We start from the raw sequence: 23,748 nt of genomic DNA on the forward strand, positions 1-23,748 counted from the left end.
AATCCCAGCTGACAGAAGCAGCGACTAGAAAAGCCTCGAAACCAGCAGCAGCCATGAACATGAAAACCGTGGTCGTGCTGCTCCTCCTGGCCCTGGCCACAATCTTTGCCCTCGTCTGCGTGCTGCTGACCCGGGCACGGGCCCCCAGCGCCTGCCAGCAGCAGCCCTCGGCACAGGAGGAAGCGGACGACGGCCACAGCCGGGTCTTTGCCGACCTGACGCCCGAGGAGCTGGCACAGGTGGTGCAGTACCTGCGGGTCAGCCTCGGGGTGCCGCTGGCCGACGCAGCGCGTGCCAAACCCTCCGACAACTGCATTGCCTCTGTGGACGTGCAGCTTCCGGCCAAGGCAGAGGTGCTGCGGTTCCTGGATGCCGGAGGGGCTCGCCCGCCCCGTGAGGCACTGGCTGTGCTGTACTTTGGGGCCCAGGCAGAGCCCAACGTCACCGAGTACGTGGTGGGCCCACTGCCAGCACCAACGTACCACCGGGACGTCACGGTGCAGAAGTACGGGGGGAAGGTGCCGTACCACCGCAGAGCTGTCACTGGTGTGGAGTACGCGGCCATCAATGAGCTCATCCAGAAGGAGCTGAGGAAGGCACCGCGCTTCCTCGCTGCATGCTGTGCGTCTGATGGAACCGACCTGGCCACTATCACCACTGCACCCCGGGGCCTCAAGTCTGGAGACCGCAGCACGTGGTTCGTCCTCTTCCATGGCATTGCTGGCAGTGGTTACTTCGTCCTGCCTGTGGGGCTGGAGGTGCTGGTGGAGCACGGGCCGCTCGACGTCTCCCAGTGGTACCTGCGCCAGATCTTCTACAATGGACGCTACTTCCCCAGCACTGCTGAGCTGGAGAATGCATTTATGACCAAGTCACTGAAGGTGGTTGTGGTTCAAAAGCCCCAGGAAGACACAGTGCTGGGCTCCATGAGACCCCTCCGCTCACCTGGTGCTCCGGGGCCGCTTCAGTTTGAGCCCCAGGGGCCGCGGTACAGCGTCAGGGACAACCGTGTCACCTACCAGGGCTGGAGCATTGCTTTTGGCATGAACCCCAACACTGGCCCACGGCTCTTCGACATCCGTTTCCGCGGGGAAAGAATAATCTATGAGATGAGCCTGCAGGAGGCCTTAGCTCTGTATGGCTCCAACTGCCCTGGGGGTATGTCCACACGCTACCTCGATGGCAGCTTTGGCATTGGCAGATTTGCCTACGAGCTGGTCCGGGGTGTTGACTGTCCCTACATGGCCACCTATGTGGATCGGCACTACCTGTCCGAGTCAGATGTCCCCAGAACCAACCAGAATTCGCTCTGCATTTTTGAGCACGACACTTCCCTTCCTCTGCGGCGGCACTTCTCTGACACACATTCCTTGTACTATGGAGGGCTGCGGAAGAACACCCTGGTCATTCGTGCCATCTCCACACTCATTAACTATGACTACGTCTGGGACTTCATGTTCTACAGCAATGGGGCTGTGGAGGTCCGGGTCCATGCCACCGGCTACATCAGTTCCTCCTTCCTCCATGACCAGGGCACCAACTATGGCAACAAAGTTGGGCCACACACACTGGGGACGATGCACCTGCACCACATTCACTACAAGGTGGACCTGGACATTGATGGTAGGTCTCATCTTGTGCGGTCACCAGGGCTTGAGATGGCCATTTGCCCCGTGGGTGAGCGCTTCGCCTACAGACATGCTCTGTATTTCAAAATGCAGCTCCTTAGTGTGGAATTCAAGGGGATTCTCCTTTTCACTTCACAGGGCAGCTGAACTCACTGGAGTCCCACGACATGGGGTACCAGACGGTGAGCATCCCCTGGAGCCCAGAGAACACCCTCCAGCAGCCGTTCCTCCGCCGGGAGAGGCTGGAGAGAGAGAATGAGGCAGCGTTCCCCCTCAACGCCTCTCTGCCCCGCTACCTCTCCTTCACTGGCCCGAAGCCCAACCGCTGGGGACACCTTCGCAGCTACCGAGTGCAGGTTGTCAGCTTCCCTGGGGAGCACCTGCCCACCAGCAGCCCCATGGAGAAAGCCATCAGCTGGGGCAGGTAGGTGGGGGGCTGAGGCTGCAAGCTGCAATTGTGCTGCAAGCAGCCTAGGGATGCAATGCATGGGCAGCCCAATGTTCTGTGCTAATGGGACCCACCCAGTCCTGCGGGTGCTGAGAAGCTTCCCGGCCACCCATCCCCAGCCTGATCCCCTCCTGCTGACAGTAGGGTCTGCCAAGCCTGTCTGCAGGGAAGGGTTAAATAACAAGCTCATCTGCTTCTTGTCTCTGACAGTCCCTAGAAAAATTGCTCAATAGCATCTGTTCATAGTAGTTCGCAGGCAGGAATCTGACCCCAGATAAGTTTAAATTAGAACGATCACATGTTTTCCCAAGGGCTGCATTGGTATCCGTAAGTCTTGACTCCTCTGCATAAGGACAGGATGCCTTTTGGAAAAATGCTTTGGAAAACTGCAGTGCTGGCTTGCAACCAGGGTGAAATTTAATGGCCTGTGTTCTGGGGGAGGTTGTGTAAGTTAGACCTAAAGGCAAAGCGTTGTGCTGTGCCTCTCGTGGCCGGCGAAGTCCTGCAAGTCCCATAGTGCTGGAGCTGCCGCTTGTGCTGCACCCACCCTGTGCCCTGTCCCAGTGTCACAGTGCCTCCTGCGCTAACAGGTACAAGCTGGCTGTCACCAGGAGGAAGGAGGAGGAACCCACCAGCACCAGTGTCTACAACCAGAATGACCCTTGGACACCCACCGTCACTTTTGCTGACTTCATCAATGATGAAACCATCGCTAACGAGGTGAGTGGGAGTACTGAGCTCCATAGGACTGCTTGTGGCCGGGACTTCATGGTCACAGTGGGTGGGAACAGGGCTGGAAGGGTCAGCACAGCTGATGAGATGCTCTGGTCTCTCCTCTCTGTCCCAGGACCTGGTCGCGTGGATTTCTGTGGGGTTCCTTCATGTTCCTCATGCTGAGGACATTCCCAACACTGTGACTGTGGGGAACAGTGTCGGCTTTTTCCTGAGGCCCTACAACTACTTTGACGAGGACCCCTCGCTATACTCGCCTGACGGCATCTATTTCAGCAGCAAGCAGGGCATAGGGGCATGTGGAGCCAACCCCCTTGCCTGCCTGCCCGCAGCCACCTGTGCCCCACGCCTGTCACCCTTCCAGTACGGCGGCTTCGTCAACGTCAGCCTGGGCTCCCCACTTGGTGAGCACTGATGGGGTCAAAGAGGAGGACAGGTGCTGGCGCAGATAGCCTGTGTCCAGCCATTGGGCTGCATTCCTGGAGGGCCTTCAGTGATGGAGGGAGTGCAGCCAGCTGGCTGGGACGTGCCCTGCTCACTTCCTCCTTCACAGATCACAGATGTGAGGCTCTATCCCACCGAGGTAGTCAGGTGCCTCTGTGGTGATGGAGCTGCCCTGGGAGCTTTGCTGCTCGGTGACTGCTCCTCCAGGTGATGCTGGGTGCCAGCTGCTGTGGCAGCACTGAGCGCTGGGAACAGTACTGGGGATAAGGATGCTGCACGATGGCAGCCTGGTGCCCAGCCAGTTCCAATAAAGAAGCACCAAGAGTTTCTGACCCAACTCTTAAATAGCTCGTCAGCATGGCTTCTGATGGTCAGATCCTGGACACTGGTGGTGTTATAAGGCTGTGTTGGTTTGCAGGCACTCGCCAGAGAGGGCAAAAGTTCACTGGTGGGCACAATGCCCAGCATGGCCATGTGAGTGTACACTGGCTGTACTCTTGGACCCTGTGTGCTGGCAGGACCCTTCTGCAGCAAAATATGGGACAAACAAAGGAGTTAATGTGTAACAGCTGTATCAAGCTGGATTAATTGATTCTGGCTTTGGCTGCTGGCTGGAGCCTTGTTCTCACCCCCTAGCTTGGGGTCCCTTGCTCCAGAGCCTGCACAGCCCCAGCTGCAGGAGCATGAAACCCATCCCTGCCGCACTGGGCTGGGTCGGGGCTGCAGTATGCCAGGATTCAGTGAGGTTTGTCTCCAGCCCTGGCACATAGCAGGCAGTTGGCTGCTCTGTCACCAGGAGCTGCAAAAGGATTTGCCCTCCCCAGCAGCAAAAGGATTTGCCTCCCCATCGTGTGACATGATGGCCTTGAGGAGCCCTAATGGCCGCAAGTATATTCTGGAGGCACCTTGGATTGCAGCAGAATGGAGGCACTGCAACATGGGGAAGTGATTTGGGGTGGGATTAGTTGCACTGCATGCTCAGGTGATGCCTGGGGGTATCAGTCCTGGGAGCCTGGAAGAACAGATACAGCGCTCCCTGTGCAGGGATGTACTCCTGTGTGTTTACAAGTACTGCCTGGACTCTGACCACGTGCTGACGCAGGCAGTGGTGACCTTGTTTCCAACCCCAGCACTGCAATGGACTGAGAATCTTCTGGATGAAACCTTGGTGCTAAGGGGCAGCCAAGTGTGACAGTGTGTGCTGCGCGTGCCTTGGCCGTGCGTGGTGGCTTGGGAACCGTGGGGACATCGTGTCCTGGAGCCAGCTGCTGTCACTGCAGGGCATGCAGCTCCTGGGTTGCCAGCTTATCTGGCTGTGACTGTAGGGGAGCCATTGTTCCCATTCCAGTTCCTGGCCTCTCCCAAGTGCAATCCCCATTTTGTTGCTGTGACTCTTTCCAAAGGGGCTGGAATATGCTTGTCCTGCTTGTCCCCTTCCCCCAGTTCCTTTTGCTCCCATTTTCTGCAGCAAAGCTTTTGAGGGATTAATTGCTAACTGTTTCAAAACGCATTGGATGTGGGAGCCAAGCCCATTAAATTCCTTTGTGCTGGCCAAAAGCTCTCAGCTGAGGGCACCAAAAGGAGCTGCTGAGGAATTTAGTTTTGCAAGAGTAATTCTATTTCTGTGCAAACTTCTGCTCCATTTTGTGTGCTGGGGATTAGGATGCTGTGCTCTCCCTCATGTGGCTCTCCCTGCCAGCACAGAGCAGATGTTCTGGGCTGGATCCTGCCAGCCTGCACCAGGGTTTACCTGTGCTCACACTTCCCTTCTCTGGGAGCATCAGAGCAGCCCCAGCTCCTCAGGACACCAAGACTCAGCTGACTGCAGGGCGCCAGTGGTGCTGCTGCTCTGCCGTGCTATCTCCAGCCTCTTGCTGCTCTGCACCTCAAGGTAGATCTCTAAATATTTTCACTGCCCTAAATAAACCAGTGTTTGCCAATAAAAACAGTCCTTCCTGGGCCTGTCAGCTGCAAGTGTGGACATCATGATGGTCGCTTGAGGCAGGGGGCAGGAAGAGGGAGGATGCTGCCCTGTGCCTCCTGCTGCTGCTGCTGCTGGACACATCCTCTGCATTGCGTCAAACTGCACCATGGAGCAGTTCAAGGCTCCTGACCTGAACTTTCTAGAGGAGTGAGAGATAAGTGGTACATTTTCACTGGCTGCTAATCATTAACACTCTGCTGTCTGCTTCTGCTGTGTGTACAGCTGTGCGCCTGGGGCTCTGCCAGGTGCCCCGTGCTGCTCTGATGTGTGTCCCTGCAGCAGCCAGGGATGGACAGCTGGATTTGTCCTGCTGGACTGACCCCAGTGTTCCAGGATCCTGTAGATAGATCTGTATTACCCATTCACCCTTAACTCCCAGAGAGGAACAGGAAAATAGATCTGTCAGTGCTGCGTGGCTGGGGTGGAAAGATGACAGGCAGGGACATGACAAGGGATGTCTTCAGTTCCATCTGCGTTTCTGAGGGCTGGCAGGGCAGGAGGGATTAACCTGGGGATGTGCTAGTTAGGATCGCTCTCCCTGCCTGGTTTGCACAGGTCCTGAAATCCTACAGATTTCAGGAAAACACCGCTGGCAGCCAAGACGTCCCCAGGCCTTGCTCTGGGGATCTCCTGTAACAGCTTGGGAAGTTTCTTGCTGAAGAGAGCACTGGTTGTGTCAGCCTGGCAAAGACTGTGATGACAGTGCTTTGTCATCAGGCTCAGGTTTCAGAGGGAGTCAGGGTATTGGGCAGCCCCTGCTCTATGCAGAACCTGATCCTCAGAGGGATAGGATAAATGTCACTCCATCCCTCTGCAGGTATTCAAACCTCTCCCCTGCTAGTGAACACTGGAGTTCACTGGCAGACCAGGTGGTTTTTTAGAGGGGGAGCCAGACAGAGCAGGGGCTGCAGAATCCCCCCCTGAGTAATGGGGCAGTGAAGGGTTAAGGCTCCTACAGGACATGACCTCTGCCACCCTGCAGCCTGTTTTTCCCCTTTTTGCAAGTTGTTCCAAGCACGTTTGTAACAACCCGCCAGTGATGCACCCTTCAGCAAAAGTGGTTTTGGGTCCAAAGATCAATGCTGGGGCAAGTGACCTATCGGCAGCAAACACGAACTCGTGGGGTATAAAACTGCAGTGGAGCACAGGACAGCCTGAACCAGGCAGGAGGCTGCAGAGGAGGATGGAAGCCCCCATGAACCTCCTGCATGATGCAGGCATCCAGGCGACGCATTGGCTGCAGGAGCATTTCCAGGGCTCTCAGGACTGGTTCCTCTTTATCTCCTTTGCTGCAGACCTCAGGAACACTTTCTTTGTTCTTTTCCCTATCTGGTTCCACCTGTGTGAGCCAGTGGGCATCCGGCTTATCTGGGTGGCCGTGATCGGGGACTGGCTCAACCTCGTCTTCAAGTGGTGAGTAGTGCTGTGCTGCAGCTCGCTGCAGGTGCACCAACATGGCTGGATTAATATAGTAAGATGTGTGCCCAGTCCTGATGTATCGCTTATACCCTAAGCATGTGATGGGGACAGCTGTGCCTATGCTGGCACGATGGGATGGCTGCTCATAGCCTGAAAAGGCACGGAAGGAGCAGACATATCCTCTTCTCAGAACATCAGCTTGCTCCCAGGGCATTCCTGCTCCTCGTCTTAGGGGTTTGGGGATGGGGGCAGGGGCAGGTGCTGTCTGGGTGATATTTTGATGCCTTCCAGCTCACAGCCAGAGCTGGAACCACAGCCCATTCTGGTGCCCAGGATGACCACAAATCCCTTTCTACTTTCATTTCAGGATCCTGTTTGGGGAGAGGCCATACTGGTGGGTGCATGAAACTGATTATTACAGCAACACCTCTGCGCCGGCCATCCAGCAGTTCCCACTCACCTGCGAGACCGGCCCTGGTAGGGTCTCCTGCTCTGACAAAAGCAGTTGGCACTTTGCCCAGGGACCCAGGAGTCCTGATCCTAGGCTGGGGGTGGGGGGGAGTGCTGGCACAGCCAGTACTGTTATCTCGGCCATTATCACTGAGCTGTGGGGCCACTGCCATGTTCTGGTGCAGAGCAGACTTTTACCCTTGGTGTGTGCAGATGTGGCAATTTAGCACAAACTCTGCCTGTGCTGGGCTGCGGAGACGGTGGGGACCTGGATCATCTTGTGATGGGGGTGGGGAAAGGCTGAGAGCCCTGGTGCTGGTCACTTGACAAAGAGAAGGCATTGAGGGGATCTGATCAGTGCTGATCAGTATCTGAAACGTGGAGGCCAGGATCTATTAGGTGGTGACCAGCACCAGAACAGGGGGCATTGGGCACGGGGGGTTCTATCTGACTGTGAGGAAGAACTTCTGTGATGTGAGAGTGATGGAGCTCTGGCACAGTTGCCCAGATTGGTGCAAGAGTCTCCTTCTCTGGAGATACCCAAACTCATCTGGACTCATTCCTGTGCAACCTGCTCTGGGGAAACTGCTGGGGGGGGCTAGGGTGGGGTCGGGAGGGTTGAAATGGGAGAGCTCCAGAGGTCCCTTCTGCCTCCCGCAGTTCTGTGATTCTGTGCTCCCTGTGCCATGCTATCACCTGCCTGCAGGCTAGGGATGGGTGCTCAGTGCGGGAGCCCCTGGGGCACGAGGGCAGCAGGGACAGCCTGCTCTGAGGGGGCTGACCTAAGCCCTGCTTCTTACCCAGGGAGCCCCTCCGGCCATGCCATGGGTGCAGCAGGAGTGTACTACGTCATGGTGACCGCCCTGCTTTCCATCGCCATGGGCAAGAAGCAGTCAAGAACACTGAAGTACTGGTGAGTGTGTGCAAGCCCTGAACCAGAGATGAAAGGGATGCAGGTGGACCCATTTAGGCAGCAGCTCTGACACCACTCAAAGTCCATAGTGGCAGCATGCGCCAGTTTTGGCACTGATGGAGCTCTCTACCCCTTGCAGGATTCTGTGGATCATGCTGTGGACGGGGTTCTGGGCCATTCAGGTCTGTGTCTGTCTGTCCCGCGTTTTCATCGCTGCCCACTTTCCACATCAGGTCATCGCAGGGGTCATATCTGGTGAGCTCACTTTGTTTCTGTCCCTTCCACAACTTAGCACACCCCTGTGCTCCCATTGTGTGCACAAGAAAGGAGCAGGAGCAAGCAAGAACTGCAGACAATGGCTCTGCACTTGTTGCTGTAGAGAAGAAGCCTTTATCCATGTGCCATTGGATGTGGGCTGGGGGACATGGGAAGAGGAATTTGAGAGCGTAAGGGTGCAGCAGTGACTGTCAGGTCTGCACCGCGCTCTGGAGCCGCTCTTCATCTCGTTCTGACTGCTAGTACCTCTTCTCCTGGCAGGCATGGCTGTGGCTGAGACCTTCCAGCACATCCATTCCATCTACCATGCCAGCCTCCACAGGTACCTGGGCATCACCTTCTTCCTCTTCAGCTTCGCCTTGGGCTTCTACCTGCTACTGCGTGTCCTTGGTGTTGAACTGCTCTGGACACTGGAGAAGGCACAGAAGTGGTGCGCCCATCCTGAGTGGGTCCACATCGATACCACGCCCTTCGCCAGCCTTCTTCGCAACCTGGGCATCCTCTTTGGGCTGGGGCTGGCTCTGAGTTCCCACATGTACCTGGAGAGCTGCCGTGGGAAGCAAGGCCACCAGCTGTCCTTCCGCCTAGGCTGTGCTGCCGCCTCGCTGCTGGTCCTGCACCTCTTTGATGCCTTCAGGCTGCCCTCCCACATGCAGCTGCTCTTCTATGTCCTTTCCTTCTGCAAGAGCGCAGCTGTGCCGCTGGCCACTGTCGGCCTCATCCCCTACTGCATCTCTCAGTTTCTGGCCACGCAGGACAAGAAGGGTGTCTAGGGGCAGGTAACAGCGTGGCCACCCTGGCTCAGGAACAATGGGATCGTGGGGGTTGTGCTGGTTTCTCCCCATTACAGCTTCATGGGCTGACTCCAGCATGGCGTGCACCCACGGTGCCAGACGCGCCACAGGTGCCTGTGGCACAAGGGACAGAGACAGCAGGAGCAAGGCACTGTCAGTTGTGAGTGCTCAAAGGCTGTGGAAAGGCAGCTCTGCAGGGGGACAGGCAGGAGATGGAAACAAATACCAGCTCGTGGGAGCCCCCAACCCCAAGGCTCCTCAGCCCCTGCCCAGTGTTCACTGCTGCGTGGAGCAGCTCTGGGTACGTGTGTGCATACATGTAGTGTTGTGTCTCTAAACAAGGCGTATTTTATTAAAGCTGAAGATGTATTTTATTGGTGAGTTCAGCTGTCTTGTGGGTGTGGGGATAGTGCCCAAGTGCCATCCCCTGGTGCAAGGAGGCTGTTGGTGCTGAAAGGAGGATATTCCTTCTCAGGTCCTGCTCCTGCCTGCTGCAAGACATGGCTGGAAGCATAAGGAGAGGTAGCACCAGGCTTCTCCAAGTCTTCCTGCTGCCTAGAACATACAGGCATGTAAAGGAGAACTCAGGAGTTCTGGGAAGATGCATGGAGGTGTCCTGACTGAAGTTCAGTAGTGGCTGCACACAGGGCAGGGAGGCAAAGCTGCTTTTGTGCTCTTTGTTCAGGGGCCCTGTGTGCACCACGTCAGCAATGAAGACACATTTGTGTCACCTCACTACTGAGGGCAGCAAGTAGAGCTTTAAGACCCAGCAGGTCTGTGTGGGGTCCGTGCAGTGCTGCTTGGCAATCCCACATCCCCTGTACCCCACCCCATTAGCAGAACAGCTGACTGTGATAGGAGTGACTCCGGTACACAGACCCACAAAGCACAGTTAAAGCTCATGACAATAATCAGTGGATGCTGGCAACTGTCAGAGTGCATGTACAAGGTGCGTGCAGCCCAGATGTGGTGCCTAATGCTGCATCCACAGGGTGATAAAGTCCAAACAGCAAATCATCCGAGCCCCATGTTAAAATCCCATCCAACGCAAAGTGGGCTGTAAGCATCTAAGGATAGAGTTCAGCTGCAAAGGTCTTTTTTTTACAGGAAAAGCTTCAATAGGAAGCTTACCTAGATCAGCAACTCCCAGGTTTCCACTGGCTGGAAAAGGACAGTGTTGGCCAAGCTGTCAGTCCAGCTGGGCAAGGATGCAGCCAGCACCTCTGGGCACCCTGTGCATCGGGAACAAGGACTGCTGCTTCCCCTCCTCCTGAAGTGTCACCACAGGACTGATGGCCTGCACAGCCTTGACCCTTAACCTGATCCTGCTACTCACAAACAGCTCAATAGCTGGCAGAGGGCTCTGCTGTTCGCTGAGTGACAGCGCAACATGGGCAAGCGAGGAAACCACGCGAGGCTGCTGCTATCCTATACGTTCATGATAGATAAACATCTTTAAGATGGAGATTTGTCTGTCTTTATTTCTCTCTTTATTATGAACATCTGGACTAAACGTGCCATGCTGGTTCTAGGAGGGAAAAAAACAACAATACCTAGACCCATATCAGGTGCTTTTTGACCATGGCTATTCAGTGCCCCTTTTGTTTCTGCAGCTGCAGCTGTAGCAGCCTTGGGAACTGCTGGCAGAAATGGCAAGCTGGAGAGACATGGAGCAGTAGTCCTTCCTAACTCCATGGGATTTTACGTGGGACTTTTTTTGTCTTTATTTTCTGGGAGAGAACTTAGTGGAAATCATGCAAAGCAGGGATGACAGCCCTACTTTTAGAATTCTTTCTTTATGCTTCATCTCTCTGTTGGCTGATGAATTCCTGGAGCAGAGCTTGCACTTCTCCTCGACGACTCATCTTGGTTGCCTTGCCCTGGTAGCGGCCTCGCTTCCCAGCTCCTTTGCCTTCCAGCAGTTCTGCCACCCTGCAGAAACGTCAAGACATGCTGAAGGCCACTCACTTGTAGAGGAAAGTAGCTTGCCCTAACCTGCTCAGTGAGCATAGAAGGGTCCATGCCCTAATTACACTGCTCAGCTGCTCGGGCAGAAGTCTCATTAATTTTAAAGAAACCACAGAACAATGTACCTGGGACCTAAATTCTCAACTGCTTCAACAGATCCAGCTAGAAGAAAGAGTCCTGCTTCTTTTTCATCTCCCACAGTCAGGAACAGCAGGGTTTCCTGTAGACAGAGAGAGGGATGATGCTCCCAAAGGGCCAGTGCCCTCCTTTTACCATTAAGACATTAAAACAAGTTGTAAGTTTGTGCTCACTACTGAAACTCAACTTGAAGTAAAAGGGGAGGGAGTTTTTGAAGCTTTCAGACTGAATTGTACATTGTGGGGGACCTAGCAGGTACCGGAGTTAGGTTGTCCAAAGTTAGCATGTCCAAAGAGGAGCAGCATGGCTTTTTGTCAGACAGGCTCTTCCATGGTGCTCTGAATTTTCACTGCTGTATTTTTTGACTATTGAGGACCCCCAGCACCCTGAGGCTGCTGGGAACCACAACCTCTTCTGGAAGGAAGGAGACTTGCAGCTTGTGACTGTGGTGCAAATGGAAGCCTATCCAGCCTTGCTACAAAGTTGAATGAAAACACGGCTGGTGGCAGGTTAGTCTGTATCGATGACTCACCTCACTTCCAATCTCATTAGCAATGATGTTCATAAACTCAGAGTCACCCTCTTTCCTGCATGGACAGGTAAAAAGCTACTTCAGCAGAAAAAAAAAAGTATATATATCCGCACCAGAGTACAAAACATTAATAACAAGCAGGAGGCAATGACTCTCCAAGCTTAGCTTTTCTCAGTTTTCCATTTTGTTTGTTTAAGACTAAAATTTCCACTAACATCAGAGAAGTTGAAAGGTAAGATCTGCAAGCACAGCCTATGATTGTGCCTGACGTTTTGGTCTCTTGCAATCAGGCTGCAGATTATTTTCTTTCTATACATATAAATCCTTTTTGTAATTTCTTGTGGGTGTATTAGGAATTATTTAAGTGTTTAAGAAATCAAGCTCCTCAGTTTTATTTGAAAATACTGTGGCAAAAAGACACGAGACAGACACAATCATTTCTTAGTTATAGCATCAAAGGAATTCAGTAACTGAATTACTAACACATTTCTTTAACTATACAACCTTTTGGCAGGCCCAGACAGTTATTTCCACCTTGTTTGTAGCTGTCCTTGAGGAATTTTTGACTTTTAAAAATATAATTGTCATAAACAGGTCTAAATAGGTGTCAAGAAAATGCAGCTGTCACAAATCATATACCATGGGTTCTTATCCTTTTCCCTGAACTCCTCCATACCTGTGTAAGACAAACAGCGGACTTTGAACAGGTCTGCTTTTGAAATCCCGGGCTATCAAAACAGCAACGTCTCTTAGCAGGTTCAAATTATTCTGAAAGAAAAGTGAAAAAGCAGCACCACAGATGGTCAAGCCAGCATCAACACTGAGTTGTGCTCCCAGAATTGGAAGCAGTTTTGATAAAAATGGACGCCTCAAATTCAGGTCAGGTCTACAAGAAGCAGACAATCTGCTTTCCTCAGCCAATCTCATACCTTCTGAAGCAGTTTCACAGAACTCTGCAATCTCTTCACGGCCTCTACATGCTCACCTGGTCCATTTCTGAAAGAAAAAGGAAAATTTGGATCTAAAGATTTATTAATGGAGCAAAAGTGGGTAATATATAATAAAAAACATCGTGTAGAAGCACCTGAGACTTATGCTACATTTGTCAGAAGGAAAAAAAAAGATAAAAGAACCAAAGTGAAAAGGGTATTACTTCAGCAGTGAGGTCAGGGCCTTCTCAGTACGGTGACTTTGTTCAACTGACTTCAACACTCTATTTCCTGCCAGGAAAACCAAGTTGGTTTTGTTCTTTTTCCCTTTCTCTGTGCAAAGAAGTTTAATAACCTTAAACAGAAAAATACCCTGGTTAGAGAAGGAGAATGATATTTTGCTTTTATTCTCATAGGTGGTCAGCTCTGCTCATTTTCCCCCCAGGACAATTTCAAGCAGACCCTGTATCTCCAGGATTTCTGCTGTCCTCGAGCTGTATGTGTGTGCTGAGGGCTCCTGGAGGTAATGTGGCTGCAGCCCCCTACCTGCAAGTCACTAAGGTTGGAGACATGAGTCCCACAGCACATGTTGGAGTCTATGCCTTCAATGTCTACAACTCGAACTGGCCCCGTGTGGTCACCTGGTAAGCCACGGCTTCTCACCTAGCAGAGCAGGAGAATGGCAGACAAACCAATATCCATGCTGCAACTGCTTTGGTCCCATGGGCATCGCCAGCTTCCTTCACTCCCGTCACTCAACTGTTTCAACCTCAGAGTCATCTGCAGCCAGCTCTCGCACTGTCACAGGTATCCTCTCCCGGATCTTCTCATTCACGCTCTGCTCCAGCGCTTCCATTTGCTCTGCGGTCATGGAGGGGGTGTCCAGCTCGATGACACTCTGCTGCCGGCCCAGCTCCCTGCACAGATGAAGAACATCTGCTGCTGTGAAGAGCAGATGGAAAATTCCTCTAGGCAGCACCAAGTGCCACCTGAGAGGAGGTGCTGGGAATGTGACTGAAACCAAACGCTTCTCTCCTCTCCCTGCAGTTTAAAGAGCATCAGATGCACATCATGCCCATGCAACAGGACAAGACAAAGCAAACAGTTTACACAGCTTGTCTTATTTCAGCCCGGGCCATCTGTGCTTAGGTGAAATATTGCAGCATATGCTGCTTTCCATTACCAACGTGCACCTCCTCCTGGCCTGCAGGCACACACACCAGGGGAGGCTAAGGTTAACAGCTGCTTTTCCAGCTCACCATGAAGTTGTCTTGAATCCAAACATCCGCTCCGCCATGGCAGTGATGAGGTGCTGTCCTGGAAGAGATGTGCAAGCAGTGCCTTTGAGCTCGGGATGCAGGAAAGGGTCCTCCACCAAACTGTACAGTTATTCTGCCGACGTTCCCCGCAGTGTTTGGGCCCCGCCCAGGTGCTCGGAGGTTGCTGGCGGCAGGCGGGGGGGCAGCCGTCACCGGTTGGTCCTCCGGAGACCCCGGGGCACCACGGTGCACTTCGAGCGTCTCCGGCGCACCGCGCGCCGCCTCCAGCCCCGCGAAGCCGCCTTACGAGCACGGTGGGGAAAACCGGGGGGGCGGGGCGGGAACTGGCGGGCGAACCGGGAAGGGACGAAGCGCGCCGCCCTCCTCACCCGCCCCAGCCCCGCACCCGAGTGCTGCTGCATGTGATCGAAGCGGCGCTCCCAGTCCAACGACAGCAGCACGGCGCTGCCCGGCTCCAGCGCCGTCTCCACGAAGTGCACGGCCTGGGCGCCGCGCCGGGTGACGCGCAGCACCGGGACGGCGTCGATGAGGCCGCGGTCATCGGGCTGCGGAGACAGAGAGCCGTTGTCCGGGCCCGGCCGCGCCGCCCCGCTCCTCGCCCGGCCCCGGCCCCGGCCGTACCTGCCCGCCGCCCTCGGGGAAGAGGATCGTGTCCTCCAGCACCACCTGGAAGCCGCGCGTCGGTTCCCCGCCGCCCTCGGGCCGCAGCTCGGCCTCCCGGCACGACACCACCCTGGTGGCGAACTGCAACGCAGAGGCGGCGGCGCCGTGAGGGGCCGGGCCGCACCGGGCCTCGCCGCGCCGCCAGCCCCGCCGCTACCTGCCGGGCCCAGCTGTCCCGCTGGCAATGGAACACCATGGCGGCGGCCCAGGCTGCGGGCGAGCGACGGCGACCGGACGGCCGGGGGAGGAACCTGCGGTTGGCGGGCGGGGCCGGCAGAGCGGCGGATCCGGCTCGGAGCGCGCTGCCGACGGGCGGAACTCCGCCTCTCAAGGCGGCCCGCGCTGCCCTCCCGTCCCGCGGATCCCCGAGCTCACGGCACGCCGTGGCGCATCGCGGCAGCACTTCGCGTTTATTGCCCCGCGCGTAATCGGCCCGGAGAGCCTGCGGCTCTCGCCGCCGTGCATTGGGCTCCGCCACGCTCTGCCGCAAACCGGCGTCATTCCTCGGGGCTCCGCTTTCCTCGCCTGTGTCCCGGCTCGTTGCTGTGCGCTGCTCCGTGGAGCCGTGCTTCAGAGGTCGTCCTGCGGAGGGATGAGGAGCGTGGTGGGAGGAGGACGGCGGCAACCACCCGGTGCTGCCCGGGAGCCCCTGGATGCATCCCCACAGCACACTGCAACCCAGGGGGCAGCAGCTGGAGCAAGAAGTGTGCCAGGGACTTCTGGAGTGCCTGGGGAATAGAGCTCCCAGACTCTACTCACATCCAGGTCATCCATGGTCGGAGGGGGTGCTTTGTCCGTCACCTTCTGCAGGAGCTGGATAGGGAACAAAGGTCTGTAGGAACGACACGGCTGGCTGTGCCCCAACGTGCCAAGCAACCTGTGCACACAAAACCAGGCTCACCTCTGCATACTCCTCCACCATGGCCCTCTCCACCTCCTCGTCCCCTTCCCAGTCTCGCCAGTTGTCAAAGTCAACGGAGAGCCAGGCTGGCTGTGGGCAGAGAGTATCCTCTGAGGAAGGAAGCAGCATAGCCCTGACCTCACACGGAGCAAGCATGGGCTACTCCTGCATAGGAGAATGTCCCTGTGGCCACAGGGGCCAGTCCTGACCCTACCCACATTGAGGGATGGGAATACCACATCTTCCTCAAAGCGCTTAAGTGGGCTGATAGGGACCAGGAGGCATTCCTGCGTCTGCCTACTGAGAGCTCTATTTTGGGGTGGCTGTATCAGGCCCAGGGTGTCTGTCCTGGGGGAACGTGGAACCCAGGAAGCCACTGTACTGGGTACAGTCAGCCGCAAAGGTTCTCCTTACTGTCCGGTGCCATATGCACCTTGATGTTTTCCTTGGTGATGCGGGGCCAGGCCACTTTCTCCTTCCACTTCCTCATAAAGCATGTGATGGAGCGGTCAGAGCGCTTCTCTCGTGAGTCCTGCCAAGAAATGAGGATGTCTCCCCTCAGTGTCTGCTGTGTTCCTCTCTAATCCACAACAGATACACAGAGGATCAAAGCTCAGCCACACTTGGACTGTGGTACACAGAACCACGGAGAAGAGTTGTTTGTGGCCCAGCACTGTGCTGCGTGTGACAGACCAAGGGTCAGGTTTCCCAGGCTTGTGCTCACCCCACTCAGACTCTCAGGAAATGAACAGAATCCAACTCTAAGCTGCACTGCTCAGGACAGCACAGGCTCTGTTGGATTCTGAGCACGATGCAGGCTGTCAGGGAATGGCTTGCTGGGGAGAAGTCTCACCTTGGAGTTCACTCTGGCATACAAGTTGATCTCATTGTAGAATTCTACTCCATCTGCGTTTTTGCAACTGCCAAAATTCAGATACCTGGTTTAGGACAGAGCTGACCGTACGCTTCACTGGCTCACACAGGATCCTCCTGCCCCCAAGATCCCCACAGCTCCAGACCTATAGCCCACCTGAACACCAATCGGTGATCCTCGATGATGACCTGAACATCTGTGCTGTCCTCCACACAGAACTCCAGGAAAACATACCGTGGGCGGTCATACCACAGCGTCTTTGCGTGTTGCCTGGCAAAACACGGGCTGGGGGTACTTCCATAGAACCTCCAGTGCAGCAAAGACAGACTGCACATCAGAGCAGAGATTTGGGCCAAAGCCTCGCTGGACCCCTCGCAGGCTGCGTTGCAGGCACCCCGGGGCCGGCTACTCAGCGAGTGGCAGCAAGCGCACCCCAGCGCACAGCACCCGCGGGCCGCAGCAGGCCGCGATCGGCCACCCCTGCCGTGTCCATTACCAGCAGCGGCTGTCCTGGGGCCCTGCCCAGGGCCTGGTTTGGGCGTTGCCCCAGGCCTTGTGTGGGTATTTGGGACTCGACCGGGCGCTGTCCCGGAACCCCGCCTCGTGCTGTCCCGTGGAACGGGCCCGCTCACCTCGCCATGTCCGTGCCCTCCCCGCACTATTTCGGACCGCCGGGAACGGGGCCGGTCGTTTTCCTCCCGCTCCCTCCGAGCCTAAAGGGGGCGCTCTGGCAGCTCGCGGAGGGGGCCGCGCTCTGGTGCCGCGCCTTGGTGCCGCGCAGGCCCCGCCTCACCCGCGCCACGGCGAGAAGATGGCGGCGGCTGCGCGGCGCAGGTGGCGGCCATAATGGAGCTGGAAGGCGGCCCGCTGGGCCCGGGGGAGCGCTGGGCGCCGGTGGGCGCTGTGACGGTGGAGCAGGAGGAAGAGGAAGGAGACGAAGAAGAAGAAGAGACGGCCGCGGGGTCTCCGCGGTCGGTGCCACGGCTGCGGGCTGAGCGGCGCCGCCTGCACGGGGCGCTGCTGGCGCTGGCCTCGCACTTCGCGCAGGTGCAATTCCGACTGCGGCAGGTGGCCAGGGCCGGCCCGGCCGAGCAGCAGCGCTTGCTCCGCGACCTCGAGGACTTCGCCTTCCGTGGCTGCCCCGCGCCGTTGGCCCACGGGCTCGGGGATGGCCCAGTGAGTGTGCGGGGCGCGGTGGGGCAGGGCGCCCTGATGGGGCGGATGGCATCTCGTGTGCCAGGCTCTCGTAAGAGGCCTGTAGGAAAGCTGCGGGGTACGGTGCCAGGATGGAGGGTAGAGGCCTTAAGATAGTGGCCTAGCACAGGCTGCTCAGGGAATCTAGGGGTGTCCCATCCTTGGAGTTGTTTGAGGCCAGGTTGAATGGGGCTTTGGGCAACCTGCAGTGTCAGATGTCCCTCCTGTGGCAGAGGATGGAGCTGGGTTGTCTTCCAGCCTTGACAGCTCTGTGATTCTCTGACTTGTTTAAAATCCAATTAGCAACGGCTGTGCCCCTTCCCCCTGCTGTGACGGGCATCTGAGGTAAGGAGTGGTTGTTACAGCTGCCCAGCATTACTCTGACCAGCAGTGTTGTACCATGCCAGATGCGCGTGTGATGGAGCTTGATCTGCAGAGGTTCTTGTTTGTCATGTGAGTTGATGTGACCAGTACCTCTCCTTGATATGCAGGCACACTTTTTTTTTTTTGAAATGACTTGTAATGTTCATCAATTAATTGCATGAACTGGAAACATTCCTCATATCACAGTCCTGTACTGTGGGGCTGGCCTGCAGTGTAAATGTTTAATTTTATTTACTGACAACTTTTTTTTCAGAGTGAGCAAGAGAAGCAGGAGCATATTGAGGTCCAGAAGGAAAAGCAAAGAGAGCTGATCTTGCAGCTTAAGACACAGCTGGATGACCTAGAGACATTTGCATACCAGGAGGGCAGCTATGACTCTCTTCCACAGTCTGTGGTTATGGAAAGGCAACGGGTAAGGCTCCTGAGGTTCTGTCATTAGTCATGCAGTATCAATAGTTAGTCTGCGTGCATGTGTGCAGTCTTGTCATCTATTGTGATTTTCATCGTGTGACAAAGAAACCTATTTCCAAGATAGTGAATGGAGTATTTTGGAGGTTGTGGACACTGGTGCCACATAGTGAAGTGATACAACTGACTGATGTTTTGCAGATGATTATAGATGAATTGATTAAGAAGCTGGACATGAACTTGAGTGAAGATATTGCAACACTCTCTCCAGAAGAATTACGGCAGCGTGTGGATAGTGCCATTGCACAGATTGTTAATCCAGCTCGGGTGAAGGAACAGTTGGTGGAACAACTAAAGACACAGATAAGGGACCTTGAAATGTTTATCAACTTCATTCAAGGTCAGTGCTCAGTTTTTAGACAAGTAGATTGAATTGATATATAATTTTGACATAGTTATGAGGAGGAAGTCTGCAGATCTAAGTCTAAGAATTTTCAGAGCTGGTGGTGGATAGAAACAGACTGCCAAGCAAGGAGCGGAGTGGTTTAAGGCAGTACTGACCTTTATATGTGGGATAAACAATTTAAATTCACAAGTGTGAAATTCTTGTCCTAGATGAAGTTGGAGGTTCTGGTAAGGTGGAAGATGGACACTGTGAGTGTGCAGGCAGAAAAGATGGTGGTGGTTCCTGCAAACCAAATATCTGGTCTTCTGGAAACAGAGGTAGGCACTGCTTGGCGTGAAGGTTTGTCTCTTTTTTGCTGTCACTCATTTGATGTTCATGGAGCATGAACCAGCATCCAGATACATTAGCATGTTTTTAAAGTGTTTCTATTATTTATAAATTCTGATGACAGAAGGTCTGTGTACAATTCTTTTGCCCTTCTTAAAAGCAGGTATGTTGATTCCTTAATGAGAAAACTTGTTTTTTTTACTTTCTTTTCTAACCTGAGCAGTGAACCCAGAAGATGCCAAAAAGATGCGAGAAACGGGCCTGCACCTCATGCGTCGCATGCTTGCTGTGCTACAGATATTTGCTGTTAGTCAGTTTGGTTGTGCTACTGGTCAAATTCCTCACAGCCTCTGGCAGAAGGACCAAGCCAACAAGGATTATTCTCCCTTAATTAAGAAACTGGAGCTGTCGGTAGACCGGGTGAGGCAGCTAGCTTTAAAACACCAGCAGGGCGACCACGTTATCAGTTCTTCCGATCTGCAGGATGTTTCATTGGGAGGGAGAGATGAACTGACTCTGGCTGTGCGGAAGGAGCTGACCATTGCTTTGCGAGACCTGATGGCTCATGGGCTCTGTGCCTCTTCTCAAGGGATGAGCCTGGTGTTGGCACCCATTGCATGCTTGATTCCTGCGTTCACCTCCTCACCACAGACCATGCACCCCTGGGAACTCTTTGTGGAGTATTACAAAACTAAAAATGGACAGGCCTTTGTGGAGTCTCCAGCTCGCAAGCTCTCCCAATCCTTTGCCTTGCCTGTGACAGGAGGAGTCACCATCACACCCAAACAGAGCCTGCTGACAGCAATTCATACGGTTCTTACTGAGCATAACCCCTTCAAGCGCAGTGCAGACTCTGAACTGAAAGCTCTAGTGTGTATGGCGCTAAACGAGCAGCGCTTGGTCTCCTGGGTAAACCTGATCTGCAAATCTGGAGCTTTGGTGCAATCTCACTACCACCCATGGAGCTACATGGTAAACACGGGCTTTGAGAGTGCACTTAATATCCTCAGTCGTCTGAGCAACTTGAAGTTCAACCTCCCGGTTGACCTGGCTGTCCGGCAGCTGAAGAACATCAAAGATGCTTTTTGATGTATTTTTATTGTAGATCATTCACTTTTCACAACTGAGCAGCTGTTGGTCTCCGGAAGTCTAACTTTTTTTTTTTTTTTTTTTTTTTTTTCTTTAAGACCAAATTTGGCTCTTTGAAATCGATACTTGCTTTTAGGAAAATCTTGATGCTGGTGGCTGGGTGCGGTACAGCACTTTATCCTACCCTTCTTATGCAGATCTGAATGGCAAAACTGGTGTGCAGATTTATGCTGTGCTGGATGGGTGCGGGAGGGTCCTGACCACGGAGCCTGTCCATGGGAGCACAGTGCATCTGAGCTGTTGTGCTGCATCTGCATACTTATTTCAAAATCTGTGGTCTAAATGGTGTCAGTATGAGACTCCTCTCAGGAGAAGTGAGGCAGTCTGATGTCTGCTTGGGAGTGGGAGTTTGGTTGCTTGTGCTTGATGTGGCTGCACGGGGTGAGGGATTTGTTTTTCCCAGTGTGAATGTAAGAGAACTGGGGGCAAATCTTGCTGAGGAACTGGGTATGCACTTGAACCAGCAATATTCAGGCTGCTGGATGAGGGAGTTGACACTCAAATTACTTTGTAAATATCCCAGAAGGTCCTTTTCTGAAACTTCTGTGCAGAGATCAGAGCACCAGCGGTGCGGTACTCCATGACGGATGTATTAAACTGCTTTAATTAGTGTTTGTGTGGGGAAAATCTATTTCCAGTGACTGCGTTTTAATTTGCGTCGGTTATTGGCCCTTGTGATGCAGGTATGGTGGCTCACTTGGCTTTGTAATATTTGTAATATCACTGTAACGTATCTGCAGTTCCTGATGGCGTTAGGATTTCTGTGTCTGCTGCTGGGCGTGGACTGCGCTGCTGCAAGTGATCCTGAAATGAAGTCGTGAGAAGAGCGCTCTGCCTTACAATGCAGCGTTAGTCGACATTGCGCTGACGGCCCGGCCGGCACCGGCAGAACCAGAAGCTGCGCCGGGCCGCTGCCGGGGACGATGCGGGGGCGGGGGGGGCGGGCTGCCGCGGGGCGGCCGGCTGCTGCCCGGAAACTGCCGGATCGCTGTGCGCGTGCGCCGGCCGCGCGTGTTGATGAGGCGGAAGTGACGTCAGGGCGCGGGGTGAAGGGTCGGCGGAGCGGGAGGGGTTTCCTTTTCCGCCGCGGCGCCATCGGAGCGGCTGTGCCGGTGAGTTGGGGCGGCTGTGGGATCTGCCTCCATCCGCGGGAACGGCTGGGCTGGGAACGGCCGGAGCCCGCTGTTGACCGCCGCGTGCCGCGTCTGCAGAGATGGGCAAGTTTATGAAGCCGGGGAAGGTGGTGCTGGTGCTCGCCGGCCGCTACTCGGGGCGTAAGGCTGTCATCGTGAAGGTGAGTGTGGGGCTGGGGGTTCCTGCGGGGCTGCCCTCGCTGTTGGCCCTGGGCGGCCCCGGCGCTGCCCCGGCTGCTCCTGGAGAACGGCCGAGAGCCCGCAGCGCAGCCGGCGGCGGCGTGTTTGGAGATGCCTGCGCGGCCGTGTTTGTGGTCGGTTTCCCGGCTGGACGCAGCGCAGCTCGGGGCGGTTGTGACGACGAGTTGGCTCAGCGCGGGTGTGGGATGTGTTTCAGAACATCGACGATGGCACATCCGACCGGCCCTACAGCCACGCCTTGGTGGCAGGCATCGACCGCTACCCGCGGAAGGTGACAGCGGCGATGGGCAAGAAGAAGATAGCAAAGAGGTCTAAGATCAAATCTTTTGTGAAAGTTTACAACTACAATCACCTGATGCCCACCCGGTGAGTGTAGTTACTTCAGCAGGACTAAAGTCCGATGGTAGGAGGGCCGAAAGAAACACATTGTGTGCTTTCATTGTTTGTAATTCTTGCACGTTCTGTTTGGTAAGTGCTGCAAATCATAGAGGTTCTCCATTGTGTGGCTGAGTGTATGCAGGGTGCACTGTGTGAAAATAGTGACTTAGGGTTTGTAAAGCTGATGTGAAATACCAACATACTGCTTAGATGATGCAGCTGGATTTTAGTTTCAGTCATGTTCAGTTTCATTTCAATTAATTGTGGAATGTCAGTGACTTTGAAACTATCATGAAAATTTGGTGCTCGTGGCAGCTGTTGCCACCCAGGAATGTTTTTCTTTTCCAGTTGTAAATGCTGCTTTTACAGGTTGCCAAATACAAAATGCTGTACAGAGTTGCCTGTCTGTTGTCACAAGTGAACCTTTTTCCTTAATTTACTGAATGAAATTACTTTGGTCTGGTGATTTCTGGAATTAAATGATTTAAGAACTATAGTTCTTTAGCCTGATACCAATACGTACATATGACCTTATGCCAGATGCAGTGACTGTCTCACACCGTTCTGCTCTTTTGCCCAGGTATTCTGTTGATATTCCCCTGGACAAAACTGTTGTCAATAAGGATGTGTTCAGGGACCCTGCTCTGAAACGCAAAGCAAGACGTGAAGCTAAGGTGAAGTTTGAGGAGAGGTGAGTTGGAAGCTCATAATCTTGACGGTGTCTCACTTTCCAGAGGATTCAGAGTGATAATGTTGCCCTAGTTGAGTCCTAGGTTGGACTGCCTTAAATTGCTTAAGTATGTTTTTGGAATGATTACTTCTCTCTTGCTGTGCTTTTCCCCACAACCAAATAGGCCTGGTAAGTTGAGTTCGTCCATGTTCCTCTTCACAAATTCCAGTAGACTCATGTTGACAATTACTTTGCTGCTGCCTCACACAGAAACAAGTGAGGTGTTCAGGTGACATGATGATAACTTAGCATCCTACCACCTTGTGTCCACCGGATTCATGCCACTGAGCTTAGCATGACAGGGCAGTGCTCACCTTGCCCAGAAACTTTCCTTGTTGACAACACTTTATTTCAATGCTTACTTCAGAAATACCTTCCATGGAAGGAGCTGTGCAGCAGCAGCAGCAGGAAGCAGGGATGTCCTGCTGACAGCTCAGACATCTGAGTGTTTTAAAGCATGTATATAATGCATATCCTTTGCACCTAAACGTTGGCAGTTCTTCTCTATGTGCAACTAATGGGTACATTCTACATCATCTGGAGCTGCCCTGTGTGTGAAAACTGTTACAGTGGGGGTCTCCCTCATGATATGACTTTATGAGGAAAATCTGCAAGCTGGTAATCACTTCCATGGGGACTTCAAACTTTTAAAGAAAGTTTAGTTGGCAAGTTGGGGGGGAAGAAACCAGATGCATTACCTGTGGGTAAACAGAGTGCTGCTTTTTGCCTGTAGAGGTGGATATGGAGGGATTGGGTGAATGTTCTATGCTGTTGCCTGTTCATACAAAGTACACTCTAAAATTTGTGTTCCTCTTCTTTCAGATACAAGACTGGCAAGAATAAGTGGTTCTTCCAGAAGCTGCGATTCTAAATTTGAAATAGGACTGTTTCAATAAATGTTTATTAAAAGCCATCTTGCTTTGTTATGTAAAATTGTGTTGGTAGCCCTTTCACTGGGGTGTAGATTTGCTTTGGATGTTCACAAATGAGTTGGAAAAGCAATTGTAAACCGGGTAAGCTTTTGAAAAATCTAGGATGTGGGATCCTGAGGTGTGGGTGAATGGA

General features: G+C 53.9%; 6 protein-coding genes across 13 annotated transcripts; 4 read left to right on the top strand and 2 right to left on the bottom strand.

Moving 5' to 3' along the window:
- Nucleotides 1-43: 43 nt before the first annotated feature.
- On the top strand, nt 44-3,597 carry LOC100548064 (amine oxidase [copper-containing] 3-like). Its single transcript, XM_019623443.3, has 4 exons — nt 44-1,623; nt 1,767-2,052; nt 2,667-2,796; nt 2,924-3,597. Exons 1-4 carry the CDS (start codon nt 54-56, stop codon nt 3,221-3,223), a joined length of 2,286 nt encoding a protein of 761 aa, XP_019478988.2. The 5' UTR covers nt 44-53; the 3' UTR covers nt 3,224-3,597.
- Nucleotides 3,598-5,419: 1,822 nt separating this feature from the next.
- G6PC1 (glucose-6-phosphatase catalytic subunit 1) lies at nt 5,420-10,553 on the top strand. 2 transcript variants are annotated; one of them, XM_085210943.1, is made up of 5 exons: nt 5,420-6,649; nt 7,023-7,132; nt 7,910-8,018; nt 8,158-8,273; nt 10,196-10,553. In XM_085210943.1, the coding sequence occupies exons 1-5, from the start codon at nt 6,198-6,200 to the stop codon at nt 10,360-10,362; spliced, it is 954 nt and encodes a 317-aa protein (XP_085067069.1). In that variant the 5' UTR covers nt 5,420-6,197; the 3' UTR covers nt 10,363-10,553. The 2 variants fall into 2 exon arrangements, with proteins under 2 accessions (XP_085067069.1, XP_019478895.2); XM_019623350.2 differs by lacking the exon at nt 10,196-10,553 and adding an exon at nt 8,556-9,462 and having other exon boundaries at nt 6,324-6,649.
- On the bottom strand, nt 10,543-14,949 carry AARSD1 (alanyl-tRNA synthetase domain containing 1). The gene is made up of 12 exons (XM_085210941.1): nt 14,756-14,949; nt 14,557-14,679; nt 14,321-14,480; nt 13,915-13,972; nt 13,416-13,572; nt 13,202-13,318; nt 12,880-13,010; nt 12,656-12,722; nt 12,403-12,494; nt 11,727-11,781; nt 11,182-11,276; nt 10,543-11,020 (listed from the first exon to the last, which is right to left on the bottom strand). Exons 1-12 carry the CDS (start codon nt 14,792-14,794, stop codon nt 10,885-10,887), a joined length of 1,230 nt encoding a protein of 409 aa, XP_085067067.1. The 5' UTR covers nt 14,795-14,949; the 3' UTR covers nt 10,543-10,884.
- A 40-nt stretch (nt 14,950-14,989) lies between these two features.
- Nucleotides 14,990-17,146, bottom strand: PTGES3L (prostaglandin E synthase 3 like). 7 transcript variants are annotated; one of them, XM_085210956.1, is made up of 7 exons: nt 17,006-17,146; nt 16,530-16,643; nt 16,353-16,419; nt 15,914-16,031; nt 15,500-15,609; nt 15,358-15,411; nt 14,990-15,269 (listed from the first exon to the last, which is right to left on the bottom strand). In XM_085210956.1, the coding sequence occupies exons 1-7, from the start codon at nt 17,011-17,013 to the stop codon at nt 15,096-15,098; spliced, it is 645 nt and encodes a 214-aa protein (XP_085067082.1). In that variant the 5' UTR covers nt 17,014-17,146; the 3' UTR covers nt 14,990-15,095. The 7 variants fall into 7 exon arrangements, with proteins under 7 accessions (XP_085067082.1, XP_085067080.1, XP_085067084.1 ...); XM_085210954.1 differs by having other exon boundaries at nt 16,353-16,437; XM_085210958.1 differs by having other exon boundaries at nt 15,500-15,589; nt 15,933-16,031; nt 16,530-16,658; nt 17,006-17,143.
- Nucleotides 17,147-17,219: 73 nt separating this feature from the next.
- Nucleotides 17,220-20,872, top strand: RUNDC1 (RUN domain containing 1). Its single transcript, XM_010724708.2, has 5 exons — nt 17,220-17,549; nt 18,205-18,363; nt 18,561-18,759; nt 18,975-19,082; nt 19,316-20,872. Exons 1-5 carry the CDS (start codon nt 17,220-17,222, stop codon nt 20,179-20,181), a joined length of 1,662 nt encoding a protein of 553 aa, XP_010723010.2. The 3' UTR covers nt 20,182-20,872.
- A 397-nt stretch (nt 20,873-21,269) lies between these two features.
- Nucleotides 21,270-23,596, top strand: RPL27 (ribosomal protein L27). Its single transcript, XM_085210960.1, has 5 exons — nt 21,270-21,353; nt 21,453-21,535; nt 21,772-21,941; nt 22,534-22,644; nt 23,506-23,596. Exons 2-5 carry the CDS (start codon nt 21,455-21,457, stop codon nt 23,552-23,554), a joined length of 411 nt encoding a protein of 136 aa, XP_085067086.1. The 5' UTR covers nt 21,270-21,353; nt 21,453-21,454; the 3' UTR covers nt 23,555-23,596.
- The last annotated feature ends 152 nt before the right edge of the window (nt 23,597-23,748 follow it).

This window comes from Meleagris gallopavo, chromosome 29 (assembly GCF_905368555.1).
Source record: "Meleagris gallopavo chromosome 29, MGAL_WU_HG_1.1, whole genome shotgun sequence".
Taxonomy (NCBI): domain Eukaryota; kingdom Metazoa; phylum Chordata; class Aves; order Galliformes; family Phasianidae; genus Meleagris; species Meleagris gallopavo.

Bases quoted from the DNA above. Each gene is read 5' to 3' on its own strand.
- RUNDC1 (XM_010724708.2), top strand. From the start codon at position 17,220: ATGGAGCTGGAAGGCGGCCCGCTGGGCCCGGGGGAGCGCTGGGCGCCG. The intron at 18,364-18,560 runs GTAAGGCTCCTG...GATGTTTTGCAG, and splicing joins TGGTTATGGAAAGGCAACGG to ATGATTATAGATGAATTGAT. The intron at 18,760-18,974 runs GTCAGTGCTCAG...TTCTTGTCCTAG, and splicing joins GTTTATCAACTTCATTCAAG to ATGAAGTTGGAGGTTCTGGT.
- PTGES3L (XM_085210953.1), bottom strand. The intron at 16,032-16,352 runs GTGAGACTTCTC...ATTTCTTGGCAG, and splicing joins ATGCCAGAGTGAACTCCAAG to GACTCACGAGAGAAGCGCTC. The intron at 15,610-15,913 runs GTAAGGAGAACC...TTCCTTCCTCAG, and splicing joins GGTGCATATGGCACCGGACA to AGGATACTCTCTGCCCACAG.
- G6PC1 (XM_019623350.2), top strand. From the start codon at position 6,420: ATGGAAGCCCCCATGAACCTCCTGCATGATGCAGGCATCCAGGCGACG. The intron at 6,650-7,022 runs GTGAGTAGTGCT...CTTTCATTTCAG, and splicing joins CTCAACCTCGTCTTCAAGTG to GATCCTGTTTGGGGAGAGGC. The intron at 8,274-8,555 runs GTGAGCTCACTT...TTCTCCTGGCAG, and splicing joins CATCGCAGGGGTCATATCTG to GCATGGCTGTGGCTGAGACC.
- LOC100548064 (XM_019623443.3), top strand. From the start codon at position 54: ATGAACATGAAAACCGTGGTCGTGCTGCTCCTCCTGGCCCTGGCCACA. The intron at 2,053-2,666 runs GTAGGTGGGGGG...CTGCGCTAACAG, and splicing joins AAAGCCATCAGCTGGGGCAG to GTACAAGCTGGCTGTCACCA. The intron at 2,797-2,923 runs GTGAGTGGGAGT...TCTCTGTCCCAG, and splicing joins ATGAAACCATCGCTAACGAG to GACCTGGTCGCGTGGATTTC.
- RPL27 (XM_085210960.1), top strand. From the start codon at position 21,455: ATGGGCAAGTTTATGAAGCCGGGGAAGGTGGTGCTGGTGCTCGCCGGC. The intron at 21,536-21,771 runs GTGAGTGTGGGG...GATGTGTTTCAG, and splicing joins GTAAGGCTGTCATCGTGAAG to AACATCGACGATGGCACATC. The intron at 21,942-22,533 runs GTGAGTGTAGTT...TCTTTTGCCCAG, and splicing joins AATCACCTGATGCCCACCCG to GTATTCTGTTGATATTCCCC.
- AARSD1 (XM_085210941.1), bottom strand. From the start codon at position 14,794: ATGGTGTTCCATTGCCAGCGGGACAGCTGGGCCCGGCAG. The intron at 13,573-13,914 runs GTGAGCTGGAAA...TCATCTGTGCAG, and splicing joins GGATTCAAGACAACTTCATG to GGAGCTGGGCCGGCAGCAGA. The intron at 13,319-13,415 runs GTTGAGTGACGG...CTGCTCTGCTAG, and splicing joins ATGACTCTGAGGTTGAAACA to GTGAGAAGCCGTGGCTTACC.